General features: G+C 50.4%; 1 protein-coding gene and 1 long non-coding RNA gene across 5 annotated transcripts; both read left to right on the plus strand.

Annotated features, from left to right (window-relative positions):
• Positions 1 to 15,968, plus strand: IP6K2 (inositol hexakisphosphate kinase 2). 4 transcript variants are annotated; one of them, XM_059664850.1, is made up of 6 exons: positions 1 to 148; positions 8,394 to 8,911; positions 10,647 to 10,869; positions 11,683 to 11,858; positions 14,542 to 14,717; positions 15,137 to 15,968. In XM_059664850.1, exons 2-6 carry the CDS (start codon positions 8,515 to 8,517, stop codon positions 15,635 to 15,637), a joined length of 1,473 nt encoding a protein of 490 aa, XP_059520833.1. In that variant the 5' UTR covers positions 1 to 148; positions 8,394 to 8,514; the 3' UTR covers positions 15,638 to 15,968. The 4 variants fall into 4 exon arrangements, with proteins under 4 accessions (XP_059520833.1, XP_059520832.1, XP_059520830.1 ...); XM_059664849.1 differs by having other exon boundaries at positions 28 to 225; XM_059664847.1 differs by lacking the exon at positions 1 to 148 and having other exon boundaries at positions 7,888 to 8,911.
• LOC132215902 (uncharacterized) lies at positions 11,866 to 14,132 on the plus strand. The gene is made up of 2 exons (XR_009448632.1): positions 11,866 to 13,842; positions 13,891 to 14,132. It is a non-coding gene; the product is annotated as an uncharacterized LOC132215902 (long non-coding RNA).
• Positions 15,969 to 17,594: the final 1,626 nt, after the last annotated feature.

Below are 17,594 nucleotides of genomic sequence, written 5' to 3' on the forward strand. Positions count from 1 at the left end.
ACCCAATCCACGAGCGGGGCTCCTGGTGGGAGCCAATAGCGAGGGTCGCCGGGAGGGAGGCTGGGGGCGGGGCTCGGCCAGGCCGCCGCCATCTTTACGGGGGAGAAACAATAGGACGGAAGCGCCGCGGGCCTGGCCGAGGCCCCAGGTAACGCCCGACTCGCCTCGCCTCTGGCTTCGTCGCCCCGAGAGCTTTGAGGGAGGCTGTCTCCGAGCCGCTGTGGGGTGAGGCTTCCGGGCCTGAGGGGTCCCCGGGCTCTTTGGGGGGGCTCGCGCTGTTACGGCGGGGCGGGGGCGGGGGCGGGGGCGGTGGGGGCGTCGCGGGGCTTCGGGGGCCGTGTCTCTCGGGGTCATTTGAGGGAGACGTTCTCTCTCCAGGTTCCGGGAGGGGCAGGGTCTTCCTTGCTTGTTGGGGCGGTCTCTCCCCGGATGTTTGCGGGGTGCGGGCCCCCCGGTCATTGAGGAAGCTTCGGGCCTCGGGCCTCGGGGCGCATCCCTCCGGACCCGGGCGGTCACCAGCCGCGGGGCATCGGGCGCTGAGCCCCGGCGCCGCAGGTGCGCTTCCCGGGGCGGCCGAGGCGCAGCCATTTTGAGGCCGAGTGGCCGTTGGACTCGTCAGCGGGCGTCGGGGAGGACGCCGCCGCCACGTCCTTCCCCAGAGGAGCCCGAAGGCGCCCGGGGGCGTCCTCTCTGAACTCGCTCGTGGGCTTCAGGAGAGGACGGGAGGGCAGGGGCGGGCAGGCTGCCCGGAGCATCGCCCCCCGGGGATCGCGCCCGCGGCCCGGCCCCGCGCCCCGACCGGGAGCCCAGCCGGGACCGCCTGGTTCCGAGGTGGCCGCTCAGCCCGAGCCCCACGGGCCGCGGGGGCGCGTTCTTCCGGCCGATCGGCCTCCCCCGCGGGCGGCATCCGAAGGGGCTGTTCCCTTCTCGGTCCGACTCGGCCTCATGCTTAGAGCCCGGAGGGGAGTCCCCGTGAAAGGGGGCGCGGAGGCCGTGAAAGGGGCGCGGAGGCCGGCAGGACCCCGCGCTCGCAGGTGCCGGGGCTGGAACCGGCCGCTGCTGGGGACGGAGCAGCAGGAGCGCCCTGGCCGGGCCCAGGTGGCCAGGTGGGGGGGCGGGGGGGTCCTCCCTGACGCCCGAAGGCAGTGGGGGCCATCCGGGCGTGTTTCTCCCACGGGGTGTTTGTCCCCCTCCTTCCTCTCTTCCTCTGAAATCAATAAAGTCATAGCCTCCAGTGAGGATTTCGAAAACAAATGCAACAACATTTTGGTAGCAAAATGTACACAGATCAGGAATAAAAGTGGTCCAAAGAAAACGTACTGAAACCTTTGAAAAGCGGTAACAAAAATGTTGCAGGGAACCAGTTTTATGCTAGTTTCCACAAAGCACCATGATTACAGTAATCTTGATGAATTCTAGTATTTAAAATATTTGCCGTGCTTGCATGTTTTAGCAGGGTAACACTTTAAGTGAACTGAGGTGCTGATTTCCACTGGTTGCTGCTGTGGGGTTTATATAATTGCATCCTGTAACCTGGTGTTAAGTATTGGAAGAGAAGGTTTGGGGTAATGTTATTGTTTTAACTTTAGCCGCTGTCAGCATTAAAAAGAGGGCAAAATTAGCCCTGGCTGGTGTGGTTCAGTCGATAGAGGTCGGCCTGCGGACTGAAGGGCCCTGGGTTCCATTCCGGTCAAGGGCACAGGCCGGGGTTCGGGGCTCGATCCCCAGTTGGGGGCGAACAGGAGGCAGCCGGTCCATGATTCTCTCTCATCATTGATGTTTCCATCTCTCCCTCCCCCTTCCTCTCTGAAATCAATAAAAATATATTTTTTAAAAAGTGGGCAAAATTAATGTTCTATCATATTTGACATAATCGGCCAGTTGATTGCTTAGTAACTTTTCCTTTGGAGGAAAAATCATTTGAACTGTTAACTGTTACTCCAGTTGGTTTACTGGCTTTGTGATTTGAGAGTAGAATTCACAGTTATTGTTAGAAATCAAATGAATGAGACCTAGGACGAGAGTTGATATAATTGTAAAATGAGCTTAGCAGATGTAATAGACTTTTGTGATTCAAGGCTTGGAAAGTGACAGGTGGACTTGGATAGCAGCCCTGCCCCTGCCTGAGCAGTGGATGTGTGCGGAGGGGACAGCGCTGACTGATGAGCTTGCTGGTGCCCTTGCAGGAGGTGCCAGAGCTTCTGTGAGCACCAGAGCTGTCACGTATCCAGGCAACTGGGCGGAGCCTGCGCCTCCCCAGGCCGCTTGCTGAGGTGAAAATTTTCCATTGTTTGGCTCCTAAAGGGGATGCACTGGGGAGGAATATCCCCTTTAATTAAAGTTGCTTTACCTCCTAAGATAATCACCTTCAGTTGAAGATATTTTTGCACAGTAAAAAGTAAGCAGATGATCACACTCGTGATGCCGTTTTAAAGCATGTTTTTGTGTTTATTATTTATTTTTTAATCCTCGCTTGAGGATATTTTTCTACTGATTTTTAGAGAGAGTGGGAGGGAGAGGGAAAGACAGGAATACTGACGTGAGAGCGTTTGCTGCTTGCACTTGCCCCAACCAGGGACCCTGGGCTGGGGAGGAGCCTGCAGCCAAGGTATGTGCCCTGACTGGGAATCTTGGATTTATGAGGAAATACATGGCTGTCCCTGAAAGTCCCTGGCGTCAGGGGCACCTTCACAGGAGAGAAGAAGCCCTTCTTTGACCAGGATGGTGACTCAGACTGACCTTGGTGCAAGTGATGCCAGATACTCAATGTGAGGCCCAGGAGCGCCGTTGGGACGGATGGGAAGGCCAATACCTGCCGGTGCACTTGTATAGAAATTGTTACACTGCCATTATACTTTCAAAGTATATTTTCTGATTATTATAATACGTAATTATGAAAATTTTGTAGATTAAAAATGTATAAGTAAAATTCCCTTTATTGAAGTATAATTTCTCTACAATAATATAAACTTCAAGTCTATAACTTGATGAGTTTTGACAAACTTATATAGTCACTGTCCCAGTGACTGCATAGACTACGTTCACTACATCTGAAAGTTCGCTTGTGCCCCTTTGCAGCCAGTCCTATTCCCCTACCTCTGTTGCCTGGCAACTGCTTATCTGCTGCTATGGTTTTGCTTTTTCTAGAATTTCAGATAAATGGAATTTCGCAGTATATCTTATGTGACTGACTTTTTCTACTTAACATAATGTTCTTGTGATTAATCTTCTTTTTGCACCTATCAATACATTCCTTTTCATGAATATTCCATTATACAGATATATGGCATACCACAATGTGTTTATTCATTCACCTATTTGATGGGCATTGGTTGTTTCTACCTTTTGGCTATTGTGAAGAATGCCTCTATGAACATTCTCATGTACAATTCTTTTTTTTTTTAATCTTTTATTGTTGAAAGTATTACATATGTCCCCCCCCCCCATCTCTTCTAGACCACCCCCCACCCCTCTTGTAACAATTCTTTGTGTAGACATTTGTTTTTATTTCTCTTAGGTAAATACCTATGAGGAAGATTGCTGGGTCCTATAATAAGTATATGTTTAACTTTATAAGTGGTGGTAACTTTTTGTATTTCTCCCAGCAGTGTTTGAGAGTGCCAGTGACCGACACTGGTGGTAGAGCTGTGGGGGGGTGGATGTGTGCAGTGCCAGGCAGCGGCTCTGGGGCCACGCGAGAGCTCACGGAGAGGAGGGGCCGGGTGGTGAGGGCTGCTTTCCCGCCATCAGGCTAGTGGGCTCACATTGTCCCCTGTGTCTACCCAAACTTGGGGCTTTTCTGGAGGCAGCGTCGCAGCCCCAGCAGATCCCGTTTGTAGCCTCATTAACGAAATTCTAGGTATGTGAGCTAGGGGCCCGGGGGCTGTCATGAGTCATAGCTGTTTTAATTGTAGTATTTTAAAAGTTAAGAATATTAATAAACTGTTTCCAGGAGATCCTTAATCCAGTTTAATAGATGGAGGGGAGTGAATTGTGGGAGAAAGCTCTGTCCTAGCCCAGGATGACTCCTGCTGAGTTTCTTAGCTGTTCATAGTTTCGTGGACAAATGTGTGAGGTAATATAGAAAGTTAAACATAGTAAACCTGAAGCCAGTGTTGTATGGTATCCCGTAGCTCTCTAGATACAGGGCTTATCCATTGCATGGACTTCATAGTAACCGTTACTACCCCAAGTTCTTGGGAAACTAGGCCTTAGACTCAGATGTTTGAAAACCATTAAGCGACCCCGTTGCTCAAACCGCACGTGGAACAGGAGAGAGTAGCAGGGGACGCAGAGCAGGTGCTTGGGGTACTTTTCTTTGGAGGCTACGAGAGAAGTCGATCCTTCATTTCCCTGCAGGGATGGGGCCTGTAAGGGCCTGGGGAATATGTTGTAGAGTGAAGACATACTTACGTTCCTAAAGAGAGACTGAACACAGTTGAAATAAAAGAATCACAAAACAGGACTCACCTTACTTGTGCAGTACATTGACATTTATTTGTTTTTCCTTTTTGATTAAAACACTAATTTGATTACTCAGCCCACAGAGTAGAGATCTACTCCAGCCCTCTCCTATTTTAGACATCAGAAAACAAGTCTGTAAAACTTAATGGGGATTTTCTCCAAGTAATCCAGTCACCTCACTGCAGTATAATTCCGCCTCCCACTGGGAGTTTCCTCTGTCGTCAGACTTGGCTCAGGTGAGAATGAGCCTTATTTTTCTTGCCTCTCTGCTCAGGATGATGATGACTCTCTGGGGAGTCGTGTCCTGGGGACTGCCAGAGCTGGGTGCTGCGGGGAGGGGTAAGGTGCCACATCATCCCAGCAGCTGTGAGCACACTGAGGACCTGGGAGGAGGCAGGGACCCCGACCCGGCCTCTCAGCCTCCAGACACACCCAGGAGCCATCCTCTATAGGGAGCTGCTCAAAGGACTTGTTTTTGTTTGTTTTAGGTTTGTCATTGGAGGTGGGGATGGATAAGAAACATATGGAAAGATAGTTTTCTTCTGAATTGAATACGTTTAAGGAATCTTGAACAGGTGGAAAGGGATTTGTATTGTTAGCATTGCTCTGGTAACAAAAGTAGTTTTGTACACTTTCAGGAAAGGTTTTTGGATTATGTTTCTGAAGTCTGGCCCATGAGGAGTGTTTTAGATGGTCACAATTTAATAGTTATGGTACCCGGCTTGTGCTGGGGTACTAGCAGCCTCACCATGAGTCAGTCTGTAGGTTTCCTTTGGAATTGCTCTTATTCACCAGGCCTTTTCAGTAGGAGAGAGGGAGCCACCCTCCTCAGATCTTGAGAAGGGGCCTGTGTGGCCAAGCATATCAGAGCGCCACCTTATGGAGAGAGTCTGGAATGACAGGAATGTGCTCACCCTTACAGCTGATGGCCTGTGTTGTGTCTTGGGAGCACATGCCCTCCTGAATGCTACTCTGATGATGAGAAGGTAGTGCCAGGTGAGAAATCAGGACCTTTGGCCCCGGCCAGCAGGGTTCAGTTGGTTGAGCATCGACCCATGAACCAGAAGGTCACATGGTTCGATTCCCGGTCAGGGCACATGCCTGAGTTGCAGGCTTGATACCCAGTAGGGGCTGTGCAGGAGGCAACTTGATCAATGCTCAATGGTTTTCTCTCACATCAATGTTTCACTCTCCCTCTCCCTCCCCCTCCCTCTCTTACTAAAATGAATAAAAACGTATTTTAAAAAAATCAGGACCTTTGGTTTTCTACACTTTGCATGTAGGGAAGCTTATTAATTCCTACCCCTTGAGTTTAATTGGGGTCCACAGCCTGTTTTCTCTGAAAGGAAGAAATGAACACCAGTGTAAACTCTGAAAGGTTATATAGTCAGGTGCCACACAGTGACAGTAACAACAGACCACATATATGACGGCTGTCCTTTAGGATTATAATAGAAGTGAAAAGTTCCTATCGCCTAGTGACCTCTAGCCATGTTCACTGTAGTGCAACACATTACCCACACGTTTGTGGTGATGCTGGTGTAAACAAGCCAGCTGCCAGTTGTATAAAACATGTTACTTACAATTATGTACAGTGCATGATGCTTAACAAGATAATAAAAGACTGTCACTGGTTTATATATTTACTATGCGGTACTTTTTATCATTATTTTAGCGTGTACTCTTTCTGCTTATTTAAAAAAAAAAAGCACAAAGGTTTTCTGTAAAAATATGCATGTTTTGCCGGCAGCAGCGTCATACATCTTGTGTTTACAGTGCCTCTTGATTACATAATTCTCTTTTTTTTAAAAAATGTTTTTATTGATTTTAGAGAGAGAAAGAGATAGAAACATTGATAAGAACACCTTCTGCACACCCCCTACTGTGGACCAAGCCCACAACCCAGGCATTGGCCCTGACCAGACTCGAACTGGGGGCCTCCTGGTGCATGCGTCAGTGCTCAATCACTGAGCCACACCGGCTGGGCGCGTAATTTTCTCTTGTGTGTGATTTAATCTCGTGTTGTTTTGCACAGTAACACGCTGTACAGGCTGTAGCCTAGAGCAATAGGCTGTACCATACAACCTAGGGGTGCGGTGGGCTGTACCATCCAGGTTTGTGTAAGTGCACGCTGATGTTCACACAGTGACAACATCGCCTACTGATGCATTTCTCAGAATGTACCCTTGTGTTCAGTGGCGCATGGCGTGTTTTATAAATAGGTACTATAAATACATAGGGAAAGCACTCTCGTAGGACACGCTGAATGTCCCAAGTACGGAGGAGTGCTATGCCAAGGCAGAGGCCCTGGCCCTGGTGGCTGCCATGTGGGAGCATCCAGCAGCGTGAGGTTCATTGGGGAGCTGTGCCTTACTGTCTCTGACTGTGGATGAGTTTGCTTCCCTCCCCGAGTCAGCTTCATTGTTTGCAACAGGGAGAGTAGCATCTACCTCTTAGAAGGTATGGTGAGGACTAAATGAGGTTTGATCCTGCAGTGAGTCCGGCACATAATAGGGGCTCTACCCCCTTTAGAGGGCAGTGGACACATCTCCCGCAGGCCATCCTCACCACCACCATCTCTGTGGGAGTCATGGGAACCAGAGGAGTCCTCAGTAAGAATCCCTGTACGGAAACTGAAGGGTAGCCCAAGCCCTGGAAGTAATGCTAGGAGTGACTGTAGTCCGTAAATTACAGACAGAAAACAGACTTGCCCTAACACTGTTAACAGTTACACAGAGGAGGGCTTTGCTGCGACCCAGGTGTTTGGGAATGTGAAGTCAGCTGTCAGGCCCTGCCCTCAGCATGGGAGCGAGCTGTGATTGCCCCGGGAGTACAGCTTTGGTTTAAAGGCCTGTCCCAGCTTTTGGAGATCAGGATAGAACTGATAAAAATAGTTGGTGACCTAGAACACTGTATCTTTTTAAAGGGAGTCGGGCAGCCTTGATCAGTTGTTTTTAGATACAGACGTTAATCATTAAAGCAAGGCCAAGCTCCACCGCTAATAAGGGTGCTGGGGCATGTATTTGGCCTTGGATAGGGGCGGTGTGTTTGGACGCCCTGGGGAAGCAAATCTTACTAGTTGGCGTGGAAGCAGTTTTTCCCTTTAAGTGCATTTTATAAAAACCTAATTAATGACCAACAGTGAACATGAATGTAAACTAGGATGATGTAGGTTTATCATCATCTATAATAATAATCTATAATAATAAAAGGGTAATAGGATAATCAGACTGAACGTCATTCCGGACGTCCTTCCTGATGAAGCTGGGGCTGGAGGGAAGACAGCCTTGTCCCGGGTGCCTGCAGGCGGCCCAAGGGAAGCAGCCCAGGTCTGGGTGCCGGAAGGAGCTGGGGAAGGAAGGTTTACTCTTGCACGAATGTCGTGCATCGGGCCTCTCATTTGTAATAAATGTGCTGCACTGGGGGGGAGTGTTGATAATGGGAAAGCCATGCATATGTGGGGGCAGGTGGTTATATGGGAAATCTCTCTACCTCTTAATTTTGTCTCGAACGTAAAACTTATCTAAAAAGTAGTTTATTGAAAAATATATAATTAACAGAGACTTGGACATCAGTTACCTTCAGTTTAACAATTTTATTAGAAAATAGTAAGATTTAATCGGAATATTAGGTTTGAAATGATGACTTTCCCTCATTGTGGCTTCACGTTTTGCCCCGCACTGTCTAAGAAGGGCTGTTTAGAGGCACCTAGAGTCAGTCCAGTCCCTACGTGTAGGCCTCGCCCAGCAGGCTTTGTTTGTGTCTGCGGGAGGAGGCGGGGCGTAGAGGGTGATGTGGGCCGGCACTCTGAGTGAGCTCAGTCTGTTTGTCTTGCTGCTGGAGGTGGAGGGCTTCAGGGCAGATGCGGCTCTAAGGCAGATGCCGTTCCCAGGTCACTTCCAACTCCTGCCACTGTTTGCTTCCCGCAGAGCGTCCTGTCGTGTGCAACCAAGGAGCCAAGGCCAGACACGCCAATACAGACAGACGGAGGACGCTCTGGCCGCTGGGCCCTGCTGCCTCCCCCTTCTCCCTGTTGCTTGCCCCTGGAGGATGAGCCCAGCCTTCAGGGCCATGGACGTGGAGCCCCGCGCCAAGGGCGTCCTGCTGGAGCCCTTTATCCACCAGGTCGGGGGGCACTCTTGTGTGCTCCGCTTCAACGAGACGACTCTGTGCAAGCCCCTGGTCCCGAGGGAGCACCAGTTCTACGAGACTCTCCCAGCTGAGATGCGCAGATTCACTCCCCAGTACAAAGGTGAGCCCCCGCTGCTGGTAGGGGTCGCCAGCGCCTGGCGAGGAGATGTGAGGCAAGGAGATGTGAGGCGTGGTGACCTCCGTGGCAGCCATACCCAGAGCCTTCACCCCTCCCACTCACCCTGTGTTTTCCCTCCGCCTCCTCCTCCTCTTGGCCCTCAGCCCAGCACCTCACACCCTCAGTTTTCAAGCCCTGGTAAGATTGCTCAATTGTCTTTTGTTTTGTGGATTGCTTTGAGTTTATTTTGGTTTTTGGTGAAAGTGTAGTTGTGTTTTATGTTCAAGTGTCTCTTGATCGCAGTAACCCATAGTCTCCATGGAGGGACAGCGGGGGAAGACTCTGGGAGGATTTTGCCCAGAATACTGCGGCCGGCTTTTTGTCCTCCAGAAAACCAGAAGCCCTGGTGATTAGGTAGGCTCGGGAGCAGGTTGAGTCAGATGGAATGCAGAGTGGGAGGCCTGTGCTGACTAGCTGAAGCCCAGTTACGGAATGTCCCTGAAATTGCCATGTTAACAGCAACCTTCCGATTCACATATGGTGACTCTGCCTTTTTATAACGCATTTTGGGGGGACATCAGCAGCCACCAGCATGGTGTGTTCTTTCCTGGGGAGGTGGGATTCTTTGTAAATTAAGGATGAATCCATTAAGGAAATTAATGTAAAATGTGTATTGTCTGATTAAACAAAAGACTCTTGAACAACTTAGGCTCTTCTGGGACTGTTGAAACACACTCTTTGAAGACAGAATGTGCTGGGCACCTCTCTGTTCTGAATATGCATGTGTGTTGTGGTGGGGGCGGGAGAGTTGGGGGCCCTCACTTGGTCCTTCTCTGTTGTTTTTTCCAGGACAAAGCCAAAGGCCCTTTGTTAGCTGGCCGCCCTGCCCCTTTTTTTCCCCTGGTTCTTTCCCCATGGCCACAGGGAAGTGTGGCCCCTGAATCCCCGCCCCGGCTCCTGTGCGCCCAGAGCCGGGGACCACCTCAGCAGTGTCGTCTCTCTCTGAGCACGCATTCCCCTGCAGCGGGCGGGCAGCAAGGACTGAGCACATTGAGTGATCCTGGGCCAGAGAGGTCTGGGAGGAAAGGTGTCCAGCCAGTCGGTTGTAAGGCGCTCGTCGACACCTGCTGAAATGCTGCCAGTTGACCCTCCTCAGAGACTGACTGATTACACACGCAGGTGCTAGAGACTGAAGGGGGAGAGAGCTGCTCTCCAGGCACCACCATCTGTACCCCCAGCCCAACCCTATTTGCCTTGTGTTTATTTTGTTCTTTTGTGATATGAGATCTCAAGAGACCAATAAAATAACCTTTGAGAAGGACAGAGGCTTGGGGCGCCCACCTGTATGGGGGTGCTGCAAGAAGCCTCTGCTAGGGTGTCTGTTGTGCCGTGTGGTTTGTTTTGTTTGCTCCTTTATTTTGTTTTGCTTGCCCAGTCTCTCCTTACCCTTGGATGCTTCTTACCCCCTCAGGCACACCTGTGTTCCCGTGTTCAGGCTCTGCTATAAAGCAGGCCTTGAGGCCATTGGAGTTTCTGTTTAGGGCATTAAAAATCCCCACAAGATACAAAGAGCAAATGTTTTCCACCTCTCTTAGGAGTAGAAGGATTACATAAAAATTAATAAACGTTTTCAATGATGGAAAAGCGTGTCTTGTAATTATTTGGCTCTTGCCTTGTTGAGTGCATCAGAGAGGAAGCCTCGGCTGTATTTGCTCCTTAATTGCTTGTCTGTGTGGTGTCATCTCTTCTAGTGTTTTGATATTTGTTAGGTTTGCAGATGAGTTTGGGGCCTCTGGCAACAGAGAGACTAAGGAACAGGGTAAGAGAAAACCACAAATGTTACAATCATGCTATTTATAACATATGTGGAATTGAAAGTTCTCTCTGCTTCTGTGCAATTAATAGTCCTCTCTGCTCCTTACCCCCCTTCTAGGTGTGGTATCTGTGTGCTTTGATGAAGATGAAGACAGGAACTTGTGCTTAATAGCATATCCCTTAAAAGGGGACCATGGAGCCGTGGACAGTGTAGACAATTCAGACTGTGAACCAAAAAGTAAGCTCCTAAGATGGACAAACAAAAAACATCATGTCCTTGAAACAGAGAAGACCCCCAAGGACTGGGTGCGGCAGCACTGGAAGGAGGAGAAAATGAAGAGGTGGGTATAAGCTGAGGGGAACCCTGAACTCTGGGAGGGAGGTGGCGGGGGATCCTAGTTGCAACTCAGTGCCCTGGACCTAAGGATGCACTTCATGCACTTAGTAGGTGCCTTGTCACTCAGTGGCATGCGTAGCTTCTCTGCATTACATTGTGACGTTTGGAGAAGTGGCTGTGGTGGCAGCTATAGAAGGATTTCAGTCCCCTTCCTCAGTGCCAGTCCCCGTGCTGCACCCTGGGGATGTAGCTGTCCTAAGACAGCCATGGGTTCAGGTTGGTCACTGATAGTGGCAGAAAATGGTCTGCTGGGCATCCCCTCAACTCAGGATTCCACCTAGGCGGGGCCTTCTGAGTGCCACACCTTGGAGAGTTTGTAAACATACCAATTGAGGCCTGTGTAGTATAGTTAGTAGGCTGGCTTATGGCCATGGAGTTTCAGTTTCGATTTCCCCAGTCTCCAGCTTTCGGAGTCAGGGAACCTGCACGTACCAGAAACCAGGGTGGTACTGCCTTGAAGAAGGCTGTGTAGGCTGCCTGTGGGGCTAGTGGGGAGGCAAAGGCTGTTCTTGCATCGTAGGTTCTCCTTACTGTAGAAAAACAGTGAGCTGGCCTCTTAATAAAAAAAAAAGATCACCTTTCCTGAGGTATAATAGACATACAGTGACATGTACCTTTTTAAAGTGTTTGATATGTACAATGAAACCACCATATCAAGACATCAAACTTCCCATCACTCTACAAAGTTCCTTTGTGCTTCCTTTGGCCCTGAATTTGATAAGACAATGTGATTTATTGATTTTTTATCTCTCTATAGCCATAAGTTAGAAGAAGAATTTGAGTGGCTCAAGAAATCTGAAGTCTTGTACTACAGTGTAGAGAAAAAGGGGAATGTAAGTTCCCAGCTTAAATACTATAACCCTTGGAGCATGAAGTGTCACCAGCAACAGTTACAGAGAATGAAGGAGAATGCAAAGCATCGGAACCAGTACAGTATCCTTTGTTTACAGAGCGTCTCTGTCTTGGGGGAGGGGTGGTGGTGAGGGGCCCCTTGGAGCTGGGAGAGAAGGGTGTGAGCTGCTAGTCCTGGTTGTGCCAGCTGTGCGCAAAGTCACTGCCCTCAGGCCAAGGGCCGGGCTGGGAATGCAAATGAGGATGTGGTTTGAGAGGTTTTGGGGGATGAGCAGCTTCTTAGTTAGGGACCAGTCTGCATCAGGAGGCCTTTAGCCTAGAGTGCAAGGGGCAGGTTCCTATTTGAGACTCCTACAGAAGTCCCCAAACAGCTTCCCTGCCAAGGGTCAGGTGGGGCAGACTGACCTGCCTATCCCCTTCTCCAGGCTGACCCATGAGGCAAGCACAGGCCGCTTTTATCTCCCTTCTTACCCACCAAGCTATGTGCTCATTGATTATTTAAAAATATGTTTTTATTGATTTTAGAGGAAGGGAGAAGGGGAAGAGATAGAAACATAAATGATGAGAGAATCATTGATCAGCTGCCTCCTGCACACCCCCTCCTAGGGACTGAGCCTGCAACCCAGGCATGTGCCCTGACCATGACCTCCTGGTTCATGAGTCGATGTTCAACCACTGAGCCACACCAGCTGGGCTTGATTTTTTTTTTTTTTAATCCTATGGGGGGAAATTCCTCAGAATTGAGTGTGTGTGGGGAAAAAAAATGGAGTGTGTTTTATTTTTAACATTTTATTAGGGAAAAATTTAAACCTGTTAAAAATAATACATGTTGAACCTTTAAGTACCAATTACCCAGGTTCGGCAGGAAACCCACCTATGTCATTTCTATGTACACCCAGCACCGACAACTGAACTGTTTCGGAGGCAAGTCTCAGGTGTAGCGTTGCCCCTGTGTACACCCAGCATGCATCTCTAAGAGAGAAGCGTATTTATTTATTTATTTTTATATATTTTTTAAAATATGTTGTATTGATTTTTTTACAGAGAAGAAGGGAGAGGGATATAGAGTTAGAAATATCGATGGGAGAGAAACATTGATCAGCTGCCTCCTGCACACCTCCTACTGGGGATGTGCCCACAACCAAGGTACATGCCCTTGACCAGAATCGAACCTGGGACCTTTGAGTCCGCAGGCTGATGCTCTATCCACTGAGCCAAACTGGTTAGGGCGAGATAAGGGTATTTAAAACATTATTACTATTGCTACTCCTGGAAAAGTGGGCAGTAATTCCTTCCTATGAAATCCCTAGTTTCAGTCCAGTTTCCTAATTGTCTCCTGAGTAAGCTTTGTGTTGATAGTCTCCTTGAAGGGGGATGTAGATGAGGTTCACGTGTTGCTTTTGGTTGACGTGTAAGGTTTTCTGAGTACCCTTCTTGTTTTTTCTTAGAAATTTCTTGTTGAAGAAATTGGGTCTCCTAGAGTTTCCCACTATCTGGGTCTTACTGATTACATCCTTTCGGTATCTTACATGTTACTCCGTCTCCTCTGTTTCCATTAAGTTGATCATTTTATCTACAGGCTTGATCAGATTCAGGTTCAGTTGGGGTGGGGGTGGGGTGGGGACCAGAGCCTCAGACATGGTGTCCACCGGGAAACATGGTGTTCAGTTGCCTTTTCTTTTGTATGGGTCCTTAGATCTGTTTTTTTCACTAGGTGACTTTCTGCTTTTGACATTCCTTCATTCATAAGCTGGAATCCTACTATAAAGAAAAACTTTTCCTCATTAACTACGTGCTTATCCTGAGGTATACTTTATATAGGAAAAGCAGATTAAATCCTTCCATTTATTAGAGATGTATTTGGAATAATGAGTTGGTTTCTTGACATCCTCCAAACGTTTCCAGTGAGTTTTTTAGCATAAGTATTAATCCATTAATTTAAACATATTTGACATGTTTCCGTTCATTGCAGTTGTCTTTATTGATGCTCAAATTATCACACCTTTGCCAGTAGGAGACTTTTAAAATAAGCTCCTGAGTCCCTTGGACACAGTCACAATAGTCTGTAATAGCTGTCTTACTTTCTGCACTTGATCTTAGCCAAAAGGCTGAGAAGCGATATGTCTTACTTTCTGGAAAGAAGTCCACGGTCATGTATGTTTCCGGCTCCAGATGTGAACTTAACCATTCCTCTGAGGCAGGGGCTGCAAACCTTTCCAGTTAAAGGCCCAAATAGTAAATACGTTAGGTCTTGCAGGCCACATACTCTGTCACAACTGTCGTGGCATGACAGCAGCCATAATAGTAAATGAATGAGTATGGCTGTATTCCAATAAAACTGTTTATGGTCCCTGAGATTTTAATTTCATTTTCATGTTGTGTTGGGGGGGATCATGCATCTGGTCATTGTTTCTAGACGTTTTTTAGTGTATGCAGCTGGGAAAGACACATTTATTTTTCTTTAAATATATTTTTTGTTGATTTCGGAGAGGAATGGAGAGAGTGAAAGAAACATCCATGATGAGAGAGAATCATTGATCGGCTGCCTCCTGCACACCCCACTGGGGATTTAGCCCACAGTCTGAGTGCCTTTTAGCCCAGTTGTCAGCCTTGGTCTCCTTGTGTGGGAGATGGCAGGACTGGTGGGCCCTCTGTCGTGTTGGGCTTCTCTGGGCACTGTGCAGGCATTGTGCCCTGGGAGTGGAGTGCCAAAGGCCCTTGCAGAGCACCTGCTCTTTAGAAGGTGTTTTCCTTAACCGCTCAGAATTTATCTTACTGGAGAACCTCACTTCCCGATATGAGGTACCTTGTGTCCTGGACCTCAAGATGGGGACACGCCAGCATGGTGACGATGCTTCAGAGGAGAAGGCAGCCAACCAGATCCGAAAATGCCAGCAAAGCACCTCTGCGGTCATTGGTGTGCGCCTGTGCGGCATGCAGGTGAGGAAAGCTGGTGCATGGCGTGGGCTGCCGCCCCCCTACCTTGGCATAGCCCTACGTTTTCTCAAAAGAGACCAGATTTGACTAACACTTTCTGATTAGAAAAGAAAGCACGCATGCCTGGGTCATCCCCTCTGGGGCTGGCCTGGCTGGCCGAGTCCAAAGTCTGTGGACAGGAGGGGGTGGGCAAGGCAAGAGGGTTAGGTCCTCTCCATCAACCATATACTGAACACAGAGCTGGGGGCAGAACCCACGTCAGAGGGTTGTATCCTGGGTGTTGATTGGCAAGCACATCGTCTCCTGTGACTCAACAGGTTAGAGACTCTGATTGATGCAGGGCTGTTGTTATCCCAGCCACGCCCCAGGGGCCCGGCTTTGAGGTGGTGGTCAGCCCTGACCTGCTGGTCTCCCTCCCACAGGTGTACCAAGCGGGCAGTGGGCAGCTCATGTTCATGAACAAGTACCACGGCCGGAAGCTGTCGGTGCAGGGCTTTAAGGAGGCGCTTTTCCAGTTCTTCCACAACGGGCGGTACCTGCGCCGCGAGCTCCTTGGCCCTGTGCTCAAGAAGCTGGCGGAGCTCAAGGCCGTGCTGGAGCGACAGGAGTCTTACCGCTTCTACTCCAGCTCCCTGCTCATCATCTACGATGGCAAGGAGCGGCCGGAGGTGGCCCTGGACTCGGACGCGGAGGACTTGGAGGACCTGTCCGAGGAGTCCGCCGACGAGTCGGCGGGGGCCTACGCCTTCAAGCCCCTCAGCACCAGCTCCGTGGACGTGCGCATGATTGACTTTGCCCACACCACCTGCCGGCTGTACGGCGAGGACAGCGTCGTGCACGAGGGCCAGGATGCTGGCTACATCTTCGGGCTCCAGAGCCTGATAGACATTGTCACAGAGATCACTGAGGAGAGTGGGGAGTGAGCTGGCCGACTGTACTGTTCCTTGACCCTCCGTGCCCCGGGCACAGCTGTGCTGCGTCCAGGAGGAAGCCAGTGTGGGCATGGCGGCCTCTGCAGCCTGGAGCTGACCACAGAGGCCTCGAGTCCCGCCTGAGCCGGCCCCACCGCCCTCCGAGTCTATTTATTTCACTGTTTCTTCAACATTCCATGTTTGATGAGCAGATACCTCTCTTCCCTGAGTGTAACTGTCCTAATACAGACCCTTTTGTTCATTGTACACAGTGCTGCTGTCATTTTTTTTATTGAATTTGTTGGGGTGACATTGGTTAATAAAATTATATAGATTTCAGATATACAGTCTATAATAACATCATCTGTATATTGTGTGTTCATACCAGCCCAAGTCGAGTCTCCTTCCATCACCATTTGCCCCCTTCACCTTTCTAACCCCCACCCCCACCCCCCGTCTTTCTTGCCAAAGGCAGACAACCAGCTCCCCTTCCAACCCTCAGAAGCCTCCTCACCTGTGACCACCATGCTGGCCCCTCCCATGGGCCTTCGAGTCACCACAGCCTCCTGGCTTGGTCCTCAGTCTCTTAACCTAGCACCCCAAGGTAACCCCCAAAGGACCCCGACACGGATCACCTTCGCCGATTGCTGTGGGGTCCGCTAGCGGAGTGTCCCAGCGCCTCTGGAGAGAACTACACTGGACTCTGGACGGGTCTTCCTGCCCTCATGCAGCTTAAGCCAAACCTGGCAGCAGCTCATTGGCTGGACATTGTGATGTCAGAGGACGCGGAACCAATATGGGGCAGCCACCAGGCTCGGCTGCTGGCAGCAATGGGCTCTGTGGTGAAGGGTCCCAGGAGATGGCTGTGCCATGAGGGGTGTCCTGGGCAGGTTGGCTCTCGGCCTCACCACCCGTCACCGCAGTATTCATCCCTGGGCCCCGGCAACCGTGCCCGTCTGGTCCTTCAGCCAGGGCAGCCCCAGGAGAGCTTGGGCTCGGTGCGGAGGGCTTCTGGGACGAGGTGTGTGTGGCAGGAAGTCTTGAACTGCAGAACCAGACACCAGGGAGCACAGGGCCTGAGTGCCATATTTTAGCAAGTCTCACCCCTCCCCGGACCCCCGGCATCTCCTCTCCAAGGCCCAGTATTCTGTCCACGACGTCCAAAACAGGCCGCGCGCACACCCTGGTTTGGTTGGGCTCCCAACCCTGCTCCCGGCCCAGGCTTCAGTGGGGAATGTGGGTGGACCAGCCCGGCAGAGATGGGAGGGCCCCAGAGACCCCTCCTGCAGACCCTCAGGGCCTCTCCCGGCTTCCCTCCTCACGCACTTCAAAGACCTGCCCTTCAGGCTCCAGGCACCCACTCCACCCTCAGGGCGACACCTGCAGGCAGCTGGGGAGCGGCTGACGCTGTGAAGGAGGAAGTGGGTCCGATGTCAGAGCCCTGGCCCCCGCTGCTCAGGGGTTGGATGGCTGGCCCAGGCACCCAAGGGTCAAAGGGTCGCAGGTCAGGGACCTGCGGTTCCCTCCCTACTTCCCTACCTCGGGTTGGGGCTCCTGTGGGAGGCAACCAGTCGAGGTGTCTCTTTCACATCCATGTTTCTCTCCTTCTCTCCCTTCCACTCTCTGAAAAGGGAAAGAATATCCTCTGAGGATTGAAAACACAACGTGAGAGCGGAAGGGGAAGCTGCTGAGAGAGGAGGTGGGGTGCGAGCAGGATGGGGGGGGGGGTTTGGGACCGGGATGGCCCGACATGGTTTTTGTTTTTATTGTTTATTTTTTTAATAATACACTTTTTTTTTTGGTTTTTAGAGAGAAAGGAAGGGAGAGAGAGAAACATCGATGATGAGAATCATGGATCGGCTGCCTCCTGCACGCCCCCACTGGGGATGGAGCCCGCCACCCGGGCCTGTGCCCTGACCGGACCAGAACCGAACCCATGACCTCCTGGTTCCTGGGTGGATGCCAGCGG

The sequence above is a fragment of the Myotis daubentonii genome, chromosome 14 (genome assembly GCF_963259705.1).
Source record: "Myotis daubentonii chromosome 14, mMyoDau2.1, whole genome shotgun sequence".
Lineage (NCBI taxonomy): Eukaryota > Metazoa > Chordata > Mammalia > Chiroptera > Vespertilionidae > Myotis > Myotis daubentonii.